This window comes from Lytechinus variegatus, chromosome 18 (genome assembly GCF_018143015.1).
Source record: "Lytechinus variegatus isolate NC3 chromosome 18, Lvar_3.0, whole genome shotgun sequence".
Lineage (NCBI taxonomy): Eukaryota > Metazoa > Echinodermata > Echinoidea > Temnopleuroida > Toxopneustidae > Lytechinus > Lytechinus variegatus.
In genome coordinates this window covers 18,104,211-18,120,975 of record NC_054757.1, presented here as the reverse complement: position 1 = coordinate 18,120,975, position 16,765 = coordinate 18,104,211, and the positions used below count along the sequence as shown (strand labels likewise).

Here is a 16,765-nt window from a genome sequence, read left to right as displayed (position 1 = left end):
GATTAATTCCTTGAATGCATTGAGTGCTGGAAGGCTGCTTGAGCTAAAGCTGGGGTAATAATAACAATGCGCCTAGGAATAGATTATTTCTAGATAGATGGCACAATATAAATGCCGTTTATTATTATTATTAATACCACAGAGAAACTGGCCACTTTTCTTCTCTCCCTTAGGCAGTCTTTATATACAGAATTCTCCTTACTTTGATATACCATAATGAGACTGGCTACTTTTCTTATCTCCATTGGGTGATCTCTAATATACAGGTTTCACTGTGTTACAGTCCTTGTTCATAAACATTCAGCACCAATATATTCACTGCATCTGGTTGTCCGAGATGGAAGCTGCCCATTCTGGCGCTGCCGCTACTATTTTCTCGATGATGTTGTTGACCTGAAAACATAGGCTCTGGATCTGCTTGTCCCACTGTGGAAGGATATCCGTTGCTAAAAAAAAAAGAAAAAGAAAGGAGAGGACTGAAATGTCAATCTTGTTGAGGGAAAGACAAAACAACTTTTAAGAGTTTACTAATTGTTCAGAAATCAATAGGAACATTATAAGTTTAGCTCATGGGTAACAGGCATATCCTGCAACAAACTATCATAATAAGCAAAAAACTTTGAGGGTCCACAATATGACTGATGGAGCAATATTTCCAAAAGGTCATGAGCAAGGAAGCAAAAATAATGAACTTTTAAAAAAATGAAATTCTATGATAAATTTTGACATATTTAGAAAATTATATCACATTTAACCGTTTTATTTCCTTTTCCTTTTTTTCCACTCAATTATGTTTTTCTTGGTCGTTAAACTTTTGTTGGAATCCAGTGGCCCTAACCCCCCCCCCACATTTATCTGCTCATGCAGCAACAAGCTTCCTGGAATTTACACCTTCTTGCAAATACATAAATTTCAATTCGTGTATTTATATTGATCAGGTGTATTATAATTGATAAATATCATCATTACTTACATTCAAAGTGTACAATGCCATCGATCTGGTCAATATATCCATTCATTCTGCCTTCCGATATCATTTGTGAAGCAATCTTTTCAGCCTGCATAAAAACAGAAAAAACATGAGTACATGCTCATCAATAATGATAATAATAATAATGACAATAATATTGACAATAATAATAATAATTATAATAATGATAAATAATAATCATAATTACAATAATATCAATATTACAATGAACAATAGACATTTGTACAGTGCCAAATATCTAGATATAGTCTATATTAGGGTCCACTATTATCATTTAGCTTGGGTAAAGTCATGATATCAAAATCATTCCATTCATCCATTCATCTACCCATCCATCCATCACTCCATCCATCCATTAATCAATCCATTCATTCTTCCACCCATCCTTCCATCCATCCATTCATCCATCCACCCATTCATCCATCTATTCACCTACCCACCCAACCATCCATCCATCCACCCACCCATCAATTCATTCATTCTTCCACCCATCCAATTCAATTCATTCATTCTTCCACCCATCCTTCCATCCATCCATCCATTCATCCATCCACCCATTCATCCATCTATTCACCTACCCACCCAACCATCCATCCACCCACCCATCAATTCATCCACTCATCCATTAATCAATTCATTCATTCTTCCACCCATCCAATTCAATTCATTCATTCTTCCACCCATCCTTCCATCCATTCATTCATCCATCCATTCATCCATCTATTCACCTACCCACCCATCAATTCATCCACTCATCCATTAATCAATTCATTCATTCTTCCACCCATCCAATTCAATTCATTCATTCTTCCACCCATCCATCCATTCATCCATCCACCCATTCATCCATCTATTCACCTACCCACCCAACCATCCATCCATCCACCCACCCATCAATTCATTCACTCATCCATTAATCAATTCATTCATTCTTCCACCCATCCAGTCAATCAAAATGAAGTAGTTGAGATTGTTAAAAATATAAAATGTAGCAGTAGTTGTGGTATCGATGATTTAAGTCCAGTTGTTATCAAAAAAGTGATTGTATTCATTCTGCATCCTTTATGTCATATTTTTAATTTATCACTATCTTCTGCCATAGTTCCTTCTAAAATGAAAATCTCAAAAGTTATTCCTGTACATAAGAAAGGTGACCTACATGATGTCTCTAATTATCGTCCCATTTCACTACTACCATATTTTTCAAAGATTTTAGAAAGAATTGTTTATAATCGATTATATAATTTTCTTAACTGCAACTCTCTTTTAAATGACGTGCAATATGGATTTTTAAAAAATGTTTCAACTGAAATGGCCCTAATTAACTTACATGATTATGTTATCAACTCATTAAATAAGAAATTACACACTATCGGAATATTTTTAGACCTTAGCAAGGCTTTTGACTGCATTGACTATAACATACTTTTACACAAATTACAGTTTTATGGAATTAGGGGTCATGTATTATGTTGGTTTCAAAATTATTTATTAAATCGTGTGCAATACGTATCTTATAAAAATGTTTTATCTGAACCATTTAATGTTTTATGTGGTGTGCCCCAAGGATCTATCCTCGGACCACTATTATTTTTAATATTTATTAATGATTTACCAAAATGTTCAGACAAATTGAAATTTTTGTTATTTGCGGATGATACCAATATCTTGGTTTCTGATAATTCACTACAATCTTTGAATAATGTTTTGAATCAAGAATTACCTCATGTAACCGCATGGTTGTACTATAACAAACTCTCTTTGAATATGGATAAATCGAACTATATATTATTTCATGGACATAATAGAGTAAATAATATTGAAGTATTAAATATTAAAATGAATAATCAAGTTATCAAACGTGTAAGTTGCTCAAAGTTTTTAGGCGTTTTAATTGACGAAAGACTTTCATGGAGTAATCATATAATGGATGTGACAAATAAAATATCTAGGAATATCGGTATCATCCGCAAACTTAGTGATTTCTTGCCTCAACACATTTTTTTAACTTTGTATAATACCTTAATCTTGCCTTACTTGTCTTATTGTAATGTAGTGTGGGCAAATACATATCCTTCAAAACTAGAAAGATTGTTTATTTTACAAAAAAGAGTTATCCGAATATGTTCATTTTCTCACAGATTGGCCCACACTAAAGAACTTTTCGTGAAATTCAACGTTCTGATTATCTATCAACTCAATTCCTACTTCTGTGCAATATTAATTTTTAAACATAAACAGAATATACTCCATAATTCAATATCGTCTATGCTTGATTTAAATGTTAATATTCATGATTATAATACAAGAAACAAAAATAAATATCACTTATGGACTGTAAATAAAAATTATGTATTATTTTCGTTTAGACACCATGCTCCAGCTGTTTGGAACAATCTTCCAATAGAAATAAGATCAATCAGTTCAACGAATGTTTTTAGCAGGAAATTGAAACTATATTTAATCAATAGTGTGTGAAAGCAAGGATTTTTACTGCCTTTGTGTGTTTATGTGTTGGGTTTGTGCGGTTAAATGTGTTTTAACTTATGTTTATATTATTACATGTACATGTATTATCAAATGATTTCAGTTATTGAATTTAATTTTAAATGAGCATTTTACTAAGTTCATGATTTCAATTTGGCTTATTTTATTTTTTATGTATTAAAGGGTGGTTATCTCGACAAACCTTGATAGGTTTTTATGACCTCCTAATTCCAATATTATATCTCTTTATTCTCATTTGTATCTGTTTAATACTTGTTTTACATGTACCTTACATTTTCTTGCCTTATCATTGCACATTGTATTTGTTATTACTGTATTCTATACTCTGTATTGATTTTTATTGGAATTGAATAAAACATTGAATTGAATTGAATTGATCCATCCACTCATCCATCCTTCCATCCATCCATCCATAAATCCACCCACCCATAAATCCACCCACCCACCCATCATTTCATCCATTCATCCATTAATTAATTCATTCTTTCATCCATCCATCCACTCATCCATCCATCCATCCATCCTTCCATCCATTCATTCTTCCATCCATCCATCCATCCATTCATCCACCAATCAATCCATCCATCAATTCACTAATGAAATGATTCTTTCTGCTCTAACCCATTCTTACCTTGGGCGGAGGTATCTCCAACAGAGCCCCAAGTTCTTCAAATGTGATGTTATTATATAACTTACTGGCTGAGAGCAGGTTGTGCTCTATGACTGCACGGTCAAGTATACTTGAACCTGAGGGGCAAATTGACAAGAGGAAAAATTAATTAATATTCACATATTTAGTCTATCCATATTGGCTGATCTCATTTCGTCTAACCTTCTTGAGTTGACTGTCATTAGTTCAAATATTCATTAGACCTACTGGAAATTTAACCAAAGGCTATTTAGACAATATAAATTGTGTAATCAAATATTTGCATTGCATTCTGGGTAATAATGCGTGCTGGCAATAAAGCGTGCTGGCAGTACAGCGGATCTCACAAATTAGACAACTTCCTGCTTAAACTGGAGAAACTGTCTTTACCATCGGCTGTGGTGGCCTTCTGGTGTTCTTGAAGCATGGAGGCGAATTCCTGGAGCTGATCCCCTCTGATGATGCGGTCCAGGTACATCTTCTCAAGGATTCCGTAGGATGCTAGCTGCTGGCATCGCTCGTCTTTGAAGAGGGTGGCCAACATCCTTGACCTCTGCTGACCTTAAATCAATCAAAGACAGGGTACAGATTTGATCAAAAGTGAATTTCAATAAACTATGATGGTGCTGTTTTTGGTTATGCCTGAAAGTGAGCATGAACTCGAACTTGATGGAAAATAAAGAAACACAAAGGTTTCAGGGCAAAGATGGCAAAGGGGAAGAAGGAAAATAAGAACAGAACTGCCAACTGCAACTGTAACCTTAAAGGGAGAATTTACCAAGGAAGGAGGGAGATCTTTCTCAATTCCACACAATCGTATGAAAGAAATCAATTTATAAAACAGGAAGATGTTGAAAATTTGCAGTTTCCACCCCAAAATCAGTTGATTTTCATGAAGTCTCCCTGATAAACAGGAAGATGTGGCAGCCCTGTAAGAAGGTGAAGGAGGGGAGGCAACAAAGAAAGAGAAGAAAAAAAGAATTTGAAGGGGGAAGGGGGGAGAAAAAGAAAAAAAATATGGACACTGGTTTAAATTTGTGGTCTAACTATGGATGGCCATCTGCGACACAAACATCTAACAACATAGGTTTGATTTAACACCTCATTAAATATCCAAATCATTCATGTATGTCTGGGAATGAAAACAGTTATCTTCACCAACAAAGCATGAAAAAAAGAGCAAGATGAAGATGAAAAATACAATGTCAAAAAAGTTTTGACATGTTTCGCCTTCCAATAACTTAAGCACACTAAAGTGAATAGACTATGGCCTATTAAATCACTAGATTTTCAGAGGGAGGGGGGTTCACAAATCCACTTGCAAGTGATTTCCAAAGACAAAATTGTCTCTCAGCCAATGAGATTTCAGAGGGAGGGGGGGGTTCACAAATCCACTTGCAAGTGATTTCCAAAGACAAAATTGTCCCTCAGCCAATGAGATTTAAAGGATTTCAGTAGCAGCTGTCGGGGAATCACTGAAAAACTGCTTCATGAAAATCTCTCCAATTTACCTGCTGATGCTAGGATGGTGCAATGCAACGCGTGTCTTAGAGACTCCATCCTTTCCTCATCTGCTATGATTGTACGATAGGACAACTCGTTGTACCGCTGCGCTGCCTCGATAAACTTCCGCTTGTAGTCCAGCATTCGGGCGTAACACACCTGGAAAAATATATAATGCATACTTTTCTTGTAAGGTACATCTATTGATTCATTTATTTTGTTTCAATAACACACACAGTGATTCAAAATTCAAATTTATGACATAATCACTGAAAAATTGATATATCCCCTACAAAAACTACTGTCAATTCAAAATTTTTGTCGTGAAATGTGTATTATCAATACTTTGATTGAAATAAATTGGAAAAACAAGTCTGCAATATACGATTTTCAAGTAATTGATCTTAAGAAGTTGAAATTTTGTCTAAATGTCACACGAGTCACGATGGAATGACTAAGTTGTACATTAAAATTTTATTTTCAATTCCTGGCCAGAAGGAAAATGAAATATGAGAGTATCATACCATGATTGACATAGGCATGAATAGTAGGATATTCTAATGTTTTATTGAACAAATAAAGAGCTACGATAAAATTTTACATGAAACACCAAAGTGATAGTAGATCGAGTGCATACAGACTGATTTAGCATCCAAATAATACAAATTTAGGAACAAATTTAACAACTTATCATGAATGTAGAATTCTTTACTTTTGGATTCTATTTGAAGCATTCTTAAAATAACTTTTGTAGCGATATTTCATTTTCAATTTCAGGATAGATAAAAAATAAAATATCAAAATAACACAATAACAGGATTGATATAGGCATGAGGAGTATCATATTTTACTCGATTATAGTGAACAAATAAAGAGCTACAATCAAATCTAACATGAAACATACTTTATAATGGATGTGGAGTTGTTCACTTTTGGATTCTGCCTGTAGCATGGAGGCTCGCTTGATGTAGACTTCTGCCTCGACCGGGTCGTCGTCCTCCAGGTAAAGTCTGGCTATTTTAAGGTATGTCTCAAGCTTGTAGTCGACCTGATACTGCCTATAGACACACAGAACAAACAATTGATGAGTTTTAACCTAAATGTGGGCTGGGGTCTATAGAAGAGTTATAGCAAAATCATTCCGTCTCCAGCGGATTAAAGGTAAAGTCAAATTGATGTTGCTAATGATCGGAGAGCAATGCCGACAATTTCCTTTGAAAAAAACACTAAAAAATCTCATGTCAAAAACAAAGAAATAGATTTTTTTACTTTTAAAAGATGAAATACATTTACAAGAAAACACTCTGTTACCATCTTTATATTCATTTAATCAGAATGTCAAACAGAATGCAGTTCAGGGGCCTCATTCACAGAAGTACAACATTCTAATTCCATGCATAAATTGAGATAATCAATACTAATATAAAGAAACAAGTGGAATGCCTCTGGCCGTCTCACCTGCACCACGCGGTTCAATATAGCAGCAGTGCTGAGTTTGAATACTACTCTAACTCGCACAAGATGTTCAGTGATACATGGTTACTCTTATGTCCACTTTTTATGAACTAGACCAATAAACTTACAGAGATATGATGGTTATTCAACAAAAAACCCCAACATGGCCAAAGTTCATTGACCTTACATGACCTGTGACCTTGATCATGTGACCTGAAACTCGCACAGGATGTTCAGTGATACTTGATTACTCTTATGTACAAGTTTCATGAATCAGATCCATAAACTTTCAAAGTTATGATGGTAATTCAACAGATACACCCAGTTCAGCCAAAGTTCATTGACCTTTGACCTTGGTCATGTGACCTGAAACGCGCACAGGATGTTCAAAGATACTTGATTACTATAATATCCAAGTTTAATGAACTAGACCAATAAACTTTCAAAGTTATGATGGGAATTCAACAGATATCCGCAATTCGGCCAAAGTTCATTGACCCTAAATGACCTTTGACCTTAATCATGAGACCTGAAACTTGCACAAAATGTTCAGTGATGCTTGATTACTATTATGTCCAAGTTTCATGAATCAGATCCATAAACAATCAAAGATATGATGGGAATTCAACAGATATCCGCAATTCGGCCAAAGTTCATTGACCCTAAATGACCTTTGACCTTGGTCATGTGACGTGAAACTCGTGCAGGATGTTCAGTGATACTTGATTAACCTTATGTCCAAGTTTCATGAACTAGGTCCATATATTTTCTAAGTTATGATGACATTTCAAAAACTTAACCTCAGGTTAAGATTTCGATGTTGATCCCTCAAACATGGTCTAAGTTCATTGACCCTAAATGACCTTTGACCTTGGTCATGTGACATGAAACTCTGATAGGATGTTCAGTAATACTTGATTAACCTTATGGCCAAGTTTTATTAACTAGGTCCATATACTTTCTAAGTTATGACGTCATTTCAAAAACTTAACCTCAGGTTAAGATTTGATGTTGACGCCGCCGCCGCCGTCGGAAAAGCGGCGCCTATAGTCTCACTCTGCTTCGCAGGTGAGACAAAAACCATGAGTTATTTTCATGCTCACTGAAATAAATGTAAATGTTTTATATTGCATGTGATATGTCCATACCTAAAGGAAAAAAATTGCATCTTATTCAGTGTACCTGTATACAATTTTTTTTTTTTTAAAAGATGATAAAAAATCAAGTGGGGGAGGGGTAAAACCTCTTTTATGACTTTGGGCACAAAAACCTTCATTTAAAGGAGAAATGTATTGATTATGAATGTGGTCTTATTATATATCAATGGAAAGGTAATGATGTGGGGATTATCAGTTGGTCATTCAAAAATACCGAAAATAATACAAAAGGTGAAAATCGCCTATTAAAAACCGCTAAAATGCCTCTCCGAAATATGCCTCGCATCGTTGTCTGAATTGACTGGAATTTGATGACGCCACTGTCTGTACGAGAGACGTGATTGGCTCTCCCACGTGAAGCTCCACTTGCATACAAAACCTGTTGTGTGGGTACGTTTTCTCCACACTGTCACTGAATACTTCGATCACGAAATGAAAGAAAACCCAGAATTTTATCTAGATTTGGATTTTCAAATTGATGATTTTTGAGATGAAGAGAATGATGATGAAGTGAACAACACAGTGACGTAGTTGGAGGTAAATTGGGGGAATTACGCCGATGATGATGAAAATTCAACTTGCAACACGATCACAAGTCATGTACATGCCGATTCGCTACCAATTCATGCAGCTGGAAGTGCTAGCTACACAGCGCGGGCCAAATTGAATTCATGAAAATGAATAACCACATCCAGACAGAGTCTATCATAAGAAGGAAAATAATGATATAACTGTACTTACAAACAAGTGAATAATCCGAACCTGAACTTGAGGCAAATCAACTCAACGAATAGCAGCAGACGATATGCACCGACAATAAACTTCATGTGGCTGGGATAGATTGTCACTCGTTCTGTTAGATGTAATTTTTATCTCATTAATTTGACAAAATTACGAAACTCGGGGAATTATTTGTCTATATAAAAATATAGTAACATCTCGTATCATTTTTTAAATGACGATAAAGCCTTTTTTGAAGTAAAACGTTGAGGTAAACTAAAATTACATGTAAAAGATCATCCCCATCATATGTGATCGTAAACAAACCATCACAACAACACATGCCGTCATTGTTTGCTCACCTTGACTGAGAGAATAGATCTATGCACGTGTTGCACAGCTCTCAATCAGCAAGGCGAGCAAGGAAGGAATACCGGTACGGTATGTGCATGTTTGAGATGGTTTGTTTGCAATGACAAGCTACGCATGTTGGGCGACGACCTTTTATTTTAGTTTACCTGAACGTTTTACTTCAAAAAAGGTTTTTCGTAATTCAAAAAATAATAAGAGATGTTACTATATTTTGTACAGATAAATAATTCCCCGAGTTTCGTAATTTTGTCAAATTAATGAGATAAAAGTTACATCTAACAGAACGAGTGACAATCTATCCCAGCCACATGAAGTTTATCGTCGGTGCATATGCCATATCGTCTGCTGCTATTCGTTGAGTTGATTTGCCTTCAGGTTCGGATTATTCACTTGTTTGAAAGTACATGCAGTTATATCATTATTTTCCTTCTTATGATAGACTCTGTCTGGATGTGGTTATTCATTTTCATGAATTCAATTTGGCCCGCGCTGTGTAGCTAGCACTTCCAGCTGCATGAATTGGTAGCGAATCGGCATGTACATGACTTGTGATCGTGTTGCAAGTTGAATTTTCATCATCATCGGCGTAATTCCCCCAATTTACCTCCAACTACGTCACTGACTGTGTTGTTCACTTCATCATCATTCTCTTCATCTCAAAATCATCAATTTGAAAATCCAAATCTAGATAAAATTATGGGTTTTCTTTTATTTCGGGATCGAAGTATTCAGTGACAATGAGGAGAAAACGTACCCTCACAGGTTTTGCATGCAAGTGGAGCTTCACGTGGGAGAGCCAATCACGCCTCTCGTACAGACAGTGACGTCATAAAAAAATCCCCAATTTCGCGGACGTAATTCTGCGTGTTTGAAGCATTCAGGGAGAGAACTTTAAACTATCAATTAACTGAGTTTCATCGGTCTCCATGATAAATGATGTACACCATCGTGTTCTCCTTATTTTCTCCTTTATTTTGATATATGATTCTCCATTTTTACGATTTTCAATATATTTCTACTTTAATGTGTTTCACAGTCTATTCTGAGGCAGATTCAGGTCCTAAACATAGTGAGATATTCGAGGCACAAATTTAAAGGGATGTCATATTTTGTGAAAAAGGTGGCATACTTCTAATGAGAGCAATTTCATCATTTTCTTTTTGGGGGGGGGGCATATTTTAGAGATTTTTATTATTTTTCCATTTTAATGTTTTTTTCAGTTATTTTCTTCTATCTTGTTTTTTTATTTCTTTAAATAAATTCTTTTTCTTTACTTATTCATTTATTCATATATTCATTTATTTATTTATATATTTATGTATTCATTTATCTATTTATTTATTTCATTTCATTAATTATTTATTACTTATTTATCAATTTTATTTATTTTTTGTTTTAGGAGGTTGGCTTACTTTTGTCCAGTTTCAAGCGGAATCCCAACAAGGATTCTGGCTGCTTCCCTCCAGTTCTGTTCTTTCTCATAGATGGATGATAGATGCTGCCTTACACTCCCCATCTAAGAATAGAAAAAAAGACAATGACATCAAAATTTGATTAAAGTTGTTATTTACATGCATCAAAATAGAACAAAAGAATTGGTAATAGCTAGTAAACAAACAGAACAAAAAAACACCCCACTAAAAACATACCCAAGAGCTGTGAATTTCCATCCATTTCAGAACTAAATACTTTGGGTGTCATTTGCTTCTGAAAATTGTAAAAAGAAATATCAATTTTTAATCTTGACATCAAGAAAAAAAATGTATATTTACTTAATACAAACCTATGAAATAAAAAACTCAAGAAAACGGCATGACATCACAAGACGCACAATGAGAAGCACAGTAAAGTCTAAATGTATTTTTGAAACACGCTAATATATGTTTTTCTCATGTTCAAACTACTCAGCTGGTAGGAAGTGAAAATACATGCAACTTGTTGTGCTTTATAGCTTTTAAGCTAACGATTTGTCGATTTCACTTTCATCTAAGGTTGTGGACTTTATAAAAGGGTCTTGGGGATGGAAGCAAACTTAAAGGACAAGTCCATCCCACCAAAAAAAATTTGATTTCAATAAAAAGATAAAATTCAAACAAGCATAACACTGAAAATATAATCACAATCTGATTTGAAATGAATAAAAAAGTTATGACACTTCAAAGTCTTATTGTTTATTATGAAATATGTAATATTTCAATTTTCTCCTGTTTGTCATGTGAAACAAAGTTTTATTCGTTCCTGAACACGAGGAATTACCATTGTTTTAACATTTTGTTGTTCAGTCAAATTGGTCCTTATTGTCAAACCTGTAAAAGTGGAAATAGTGTATAATTCAAACAATAAAATACAAAAGAAACAGTGAGTGGGGGACATCATCATCAACTCTCTCATTTGACTATCACCAAATTATGCATGTAATTGTTTGTCAAAAATAAGCATAACTTTTAAATGTCATAACATTTCTTATTTCACATCCGATTTTAATGAAATTTTCAGCATCATGCTTGTCTGATTTTCCTCTATTAATTCAAATCAACATTTTTCTTGGGTGGACTTGACCTTTACAGACCTGCCAACCTTCTACAACCAAAAAAAGCATTCTTATAAGGAAAAAAAATTGACAAAAAAGAGTATTTTTGAAAATTTGTCTCAACGTAACAATCGCCAGCCTGTTGTAGTGAGGTCGGTGAAGAAACAGGTGAAACGACTCTACTTGAAAACTTGATAATTCACCCTTTTAAACATGTGCTCATAGGTAAGAATTTACTTGTTCTTTTCATGCAACAGGTTACTGGCACCGACAGTGATTTTTACCAGTCTGGGACTGTCGGACTGGTGTTAGTGTCACGCACTGTGTATTACACATACTCCATGGTCGGGAAATAAAAAAAAAAGGAACAAGTCATTCAAAAAGTATTGGTGTATTTAAAGCAAAAACAAATACTCTAAAAAGGGAGCGGTTGGCATGTCTGCCTTTATGTACCTGTTCTTCAAAGGAGACTGCTCTCGGATGGACCTTCTCCAGGAGAAAGTGAGAAACCCTTTGCGAGACCGGATCAGGGAGATGAGGGAGCTGATTGCAGACCTCAAGCAGGAGCTGCCTGGAGATCACCAGACTCACACTCTCCTTCACCACTGTGTAAAGAAATAGAACAATAAGCAATGAAATACAAAATGCAGGCTTGGTTTCCAGAAGGTTCTAGAATAATTGTCATAGTTTTTAGCATGGTTTTCTCCTGTTTGACATCGTGACAGATTCTTTCAATACAGGTTTGATGGGACTGCGATTCAAGGGAAACAAAATTTTTGGTCTTTATGGACAGGTAGGTTGTTGCTTTAACATGTTTGACTGGCACACATTTGTCATCAAGACCCAAGCCCAAGTTATCTCAAGAATATTGTTTAAATGGGCTAAAATAACATGTTTTGCATAATGTGGTCCGATCTCCTTCACCACTGTGTATTAATAGAAAAATAAACAATGAAATACAAACTACAGGCTTTGCTTCCAGAAGCTTTAAAAACAACTGTCATAGTTCATTTGGCACAGCTTTCTCCTTTTTGATATGGTGACGGGTTCTTGTAATGCATGTTTTGATTGGGAATGTGATTCAAGGGAAACCAAATCTCTGGGCCCTGTCTTACAAAGGGTTGCACTTGATCTGATCAACCAAAACTATGGAAGCCAGCAATCACTGGCATTTAACATGGATGTTTGCTCAAATTATTTTCTAGATATTCTATCAATTCATTCTTTCTTAGATTTCAGTGTGCTCCTCTTTGTTTACAAAGAACATTGTGTAGATTTTTTGTAGAAAAAAAAATGAAGTTGATGGATTTCCAAACAGTTGAGGTTGATTGGATCAATCATAACTCTTTGTAAGACGGGCCCAAGATCTTTATAGAAAGGCAGGTGGTTGTTATAACAGATTTTATTGCAACACATTTGTCATCTAGACCCAAGCCCAAGTTATCTCAAGCATAGTGTTTAAAAGGGCTAAAATGACATGTTTTGCATAATTTGGTCTGATTGAATGTGTCAAATTTAAATGTGAGGGCACCTGAAAAGCAATCGTCTGTAGTGGACTTTTTTACTGTTATATCATTTTAAATAACACAAAATAGCACTTGAAAGTTCAAATTTATCATTCCAATACCTCCCAAAAGAATTTTCCCTTAAATTTTTTTTAAATTAGAAATATGAATTTTCATACTTGTTTCAATGAAGAACTGTAGTCCATTTACTAGGTCATCTTCACCAAGCTGTAGAATATCGGTTAGGATCTTACGATACCTGCACATGATAAAAATATAGGAAAACTTTCATTATCATTGTCAGATTGAATCATTACCAATGATAATACATCATCAACTTTAAAGGATTCAATTGTAACTTACATCACCTGATGTGATTTGTCGAAATTCGACCACAACATAAAACACGGCAGTACATTTCAAGATTTCACATTTACAAAATATCGAGATCAATTTCGTTACAATTGAACCTTGCAATAAAAATAGACAAATATGTTGGCAATATTCGCAAATAAGCCCGCCAATCCTCTCTTCATTTCAATGTCTTATTAGCACAATTTTGAATTCCATCTTGATGACCAGTGTTAATATTCATATTTTCATTGGAAAATTGATAATAGCTTATAATCCGCCCAAATTAGAAATAACACTACAGTGAATTTTTACAATAAAATCAAGAAAATTAACTAAATATCTTTTTGGTCTGGTGGATTTAATAGAGGCTGGGCATGCTAACAAATTTGGAAGTATTATTTTATGAAAGAAAACTTAAGATTTAGAAGGAAAAAGCATTGGGTAAGGATCAGGCCCAGTGGGGCTTTAGCCAGGATTTTAGAATTGGGTTTCCAATTTTTAGAGCGGGTTTATTGTAAAAATGAGGGTCCTCCGAACGGGCTTCGGAACTATAAATGTATGTGAAAACGGGAATCCTTGGAAGGGGTCACTAGCATGTGAGTGCGTATGCATCCCTATGGAACGGGCATACGTGCATGCAGCTAGCCTGGTGGCACGAATGCCGGGAGCGCTCGCGCAGAGGCGATGGTCGGACAGTGCTCTGTGGCTGATTTTCATCAAAATAGCAGCTCACTGTAGCGGATCAATATGCGAAGCTTTGGAGTGGTTTTCTTTGTTCTATTTCTCAATAAGATAAAAATGCTATGTCTCGGAACAAAAATTTGAGTGTAAAAATGGGGGTCCCCTCCGTGGCACATACCCACCACACATTATTTACTGAGTGCCCCCCCCCCCCCCGGTTTGAACCCTGAGTTAATTGGGACAATCATGACCCTCACCCTGAATTATAAACAGATATCAAGCTTATCAAGGAATACATGACATTTGAAATAAATGATCTCATATTGGCATGATTCGAGCCCAACCATGTCAGTGTCACCTTACTCCACTGATACCCGGCTGATATTGTTTAGCTTCCAGTATTAACGATGATCTCTAACTCTGTCTCAAAACCACTAATTTGACGGTAGTTAAATTCAACAATGAGCACTCATTCAATGAACAAAGTTATGATATAACCTTGTTCTCTATAACTATTTCCTGTGTGGTGAAATAAGGTTGGAAAAAGTTTGGCTTATTTTCAAATGTTCCAGGGGGAAAGTGTTTTGATTTTTTTACACTGTCAGTTTCCATACAACTATTCATCGAAATCAATAACTTGGCTCTTAAAGGTCAAGTCCACCCAAGAAAAATGTTGATTTGAATAAGTAGAGAAAAATCAAACTACATGTAGCATAACAAATTTCTTGCAATTTTACTTTCCACCACACACCAATAGAGGGTGTACACAAAATATGCCCCAAATTCAAGTTTTTGAGTGCTCTGGTGAATAAAAAAAATGATTTCCAAGTTTTTCCAATGAGTAATGTATTTAGTCCCCTTTATTTTACTTATCATGAAAAACAAATTGCAACTGTAATGTGTATGGTTACTAAGGAAATAAGTAATTTTTTATGACAAAAGTCAAAAGGGCATTTTCACGGTAACTGACGTTAACAACACACTTTTCATTGTGTGTATGATTATCTCTTAAACAACAAATGATGGGAGTTTGCTTAAAAGCAAACTTCCATCATTTGTTGTTTTGTTTGCTTGAAGTTTGAACTTCTTTCCTCTTTCTTTCTTTTCTATCCATATTTTCTTCATCCTTCTATCCATCATGCTTGCCCTTTTTTTGTTAAATCTATCTTTATTTCCTATTTTTCTTTCCTGATCCTTTCTCTCTCTCTGTTTATTTTTCTTTCCTTCTTTCTCTTGCTTGCCTTCTTTATTTAAATTTCCTTTTTTTATTTCCTTCATTCTTTCTGTTCCTTAAACTTTTTTCTTTATTTGCTTCCTTCTCCCTTCCTCTCCTTTTCTTTCCGTTCTTTCTCTCCTTCCATATTTTCTCTTTTTCCTATTCTCTCCTCCCTTCATTCTTTCCTCCCTCTCTATCCTCCTTTCTTTCTTTCATTCTTTATTTTATTTTTCCTTCTTATTCTTTCCCTTCCTTCCTGTTTTTCTTCGGTTTCTTTCTTTCAAAGAATGAAGGAAATATTGTTTTTCCTTCATTCTTATTTCCTCCTGACTTTTTTCTTACTTTCTTTTTTTCTCTCTCTCCTTTCTATTTCACAAATTTATTAGTCTTCCTTTTATTCAATTCAAAGAATGATGGAAACCTTGTTTTCTCTCTATTATTCTTTCTTTTATCCTTCTTTTATTCTACCTTTCTTTTATTCTCATCCATTTTCCCTTCATTTTCCCCTTCATATTTTCTTTCTTTATTCTCAATCTATCTCTTTTCTTTCTCTTCTTATTCTTTGTTCTTTGATTCATCTTTCCTTCCAATTCTTTATATTTTTTCACAAGTCTAATAGTGTGTAGCCTTCTTTGTTGATCTTTTCGTCAATCGTCCCGTATTTCCTTTTGTGAAATATGGTCATCCTGGCTGATGTGAACAAGTGTGTAAATGAGTGGAGCCAAACGGCAATATGGGTTTCCTCACACTGACAAAAGATATAATGCGTGGGACTACACTACAGTATATGCATACAACAAAACTGTTAATCCAACGATCTTCTATGATGAAAGGAGGGATTAATTATACTTATAAAATAACCATTTCCTATTAAAGAAGACAAATCAAACATTGAAAACTATTTTGAATACTCTTAAATGATATTTACTTTTCTGTTAGGTCTTTTGGAGCCCCACCAGCGCTCAAGAGAGTCGATAATTGTTGTTTCATGGAAGCTGCCATGTTGAACGAGACTGATCAATTTGTGAAAATATAATAATATTATGATAAATTAAAATTATAAATAAAAGTTTTCTGCCAATGATAAAATATGTTTTTAAAATAAATACTTTTATTTATTTCAA

At 34.7% G+C, this 16,765-nt stretch overlaps 1 protein-coding gene across 1 annotated transcript; it reads right to left on the bottom strand.

Moving 5' to 3' along the window:
* Window positions 1-93: 93 nt before the first annotated feature.
* Window positions 94-16,659, bottom strand: LOC121431991 (COP9 signalosome complex subunit 4-like). The gene is made up of 10 exons (XM_041629796.1): window positions 16,570-16,659; window positions 13,570-13,649; window positions 12,339-12,490; window positions 10,768-10,871; window positions 6,556-6,709; window positions 5,660-5,810; window positions 4,539-4,709; window positions 4,131-4,246; window positions 974-1,058; window positions 94-446 (listed from the first exon to the last, which is right to left on the bottom strand). The coding sequence occupies exons 1-10, from the start codon at window positions 16,641-16,643 to the stop codon at window positions 316-318; spliced, it is 1,218 nt and encodes a 405-aa protein (XP_041485730.1). The 5' UTR covers window positions 16,644-16,659; the 3' UTR covers window positions 94-315.
* Between the last annotated feature and the right edge of the window lie 106 nt (window positions 16,660-16,765).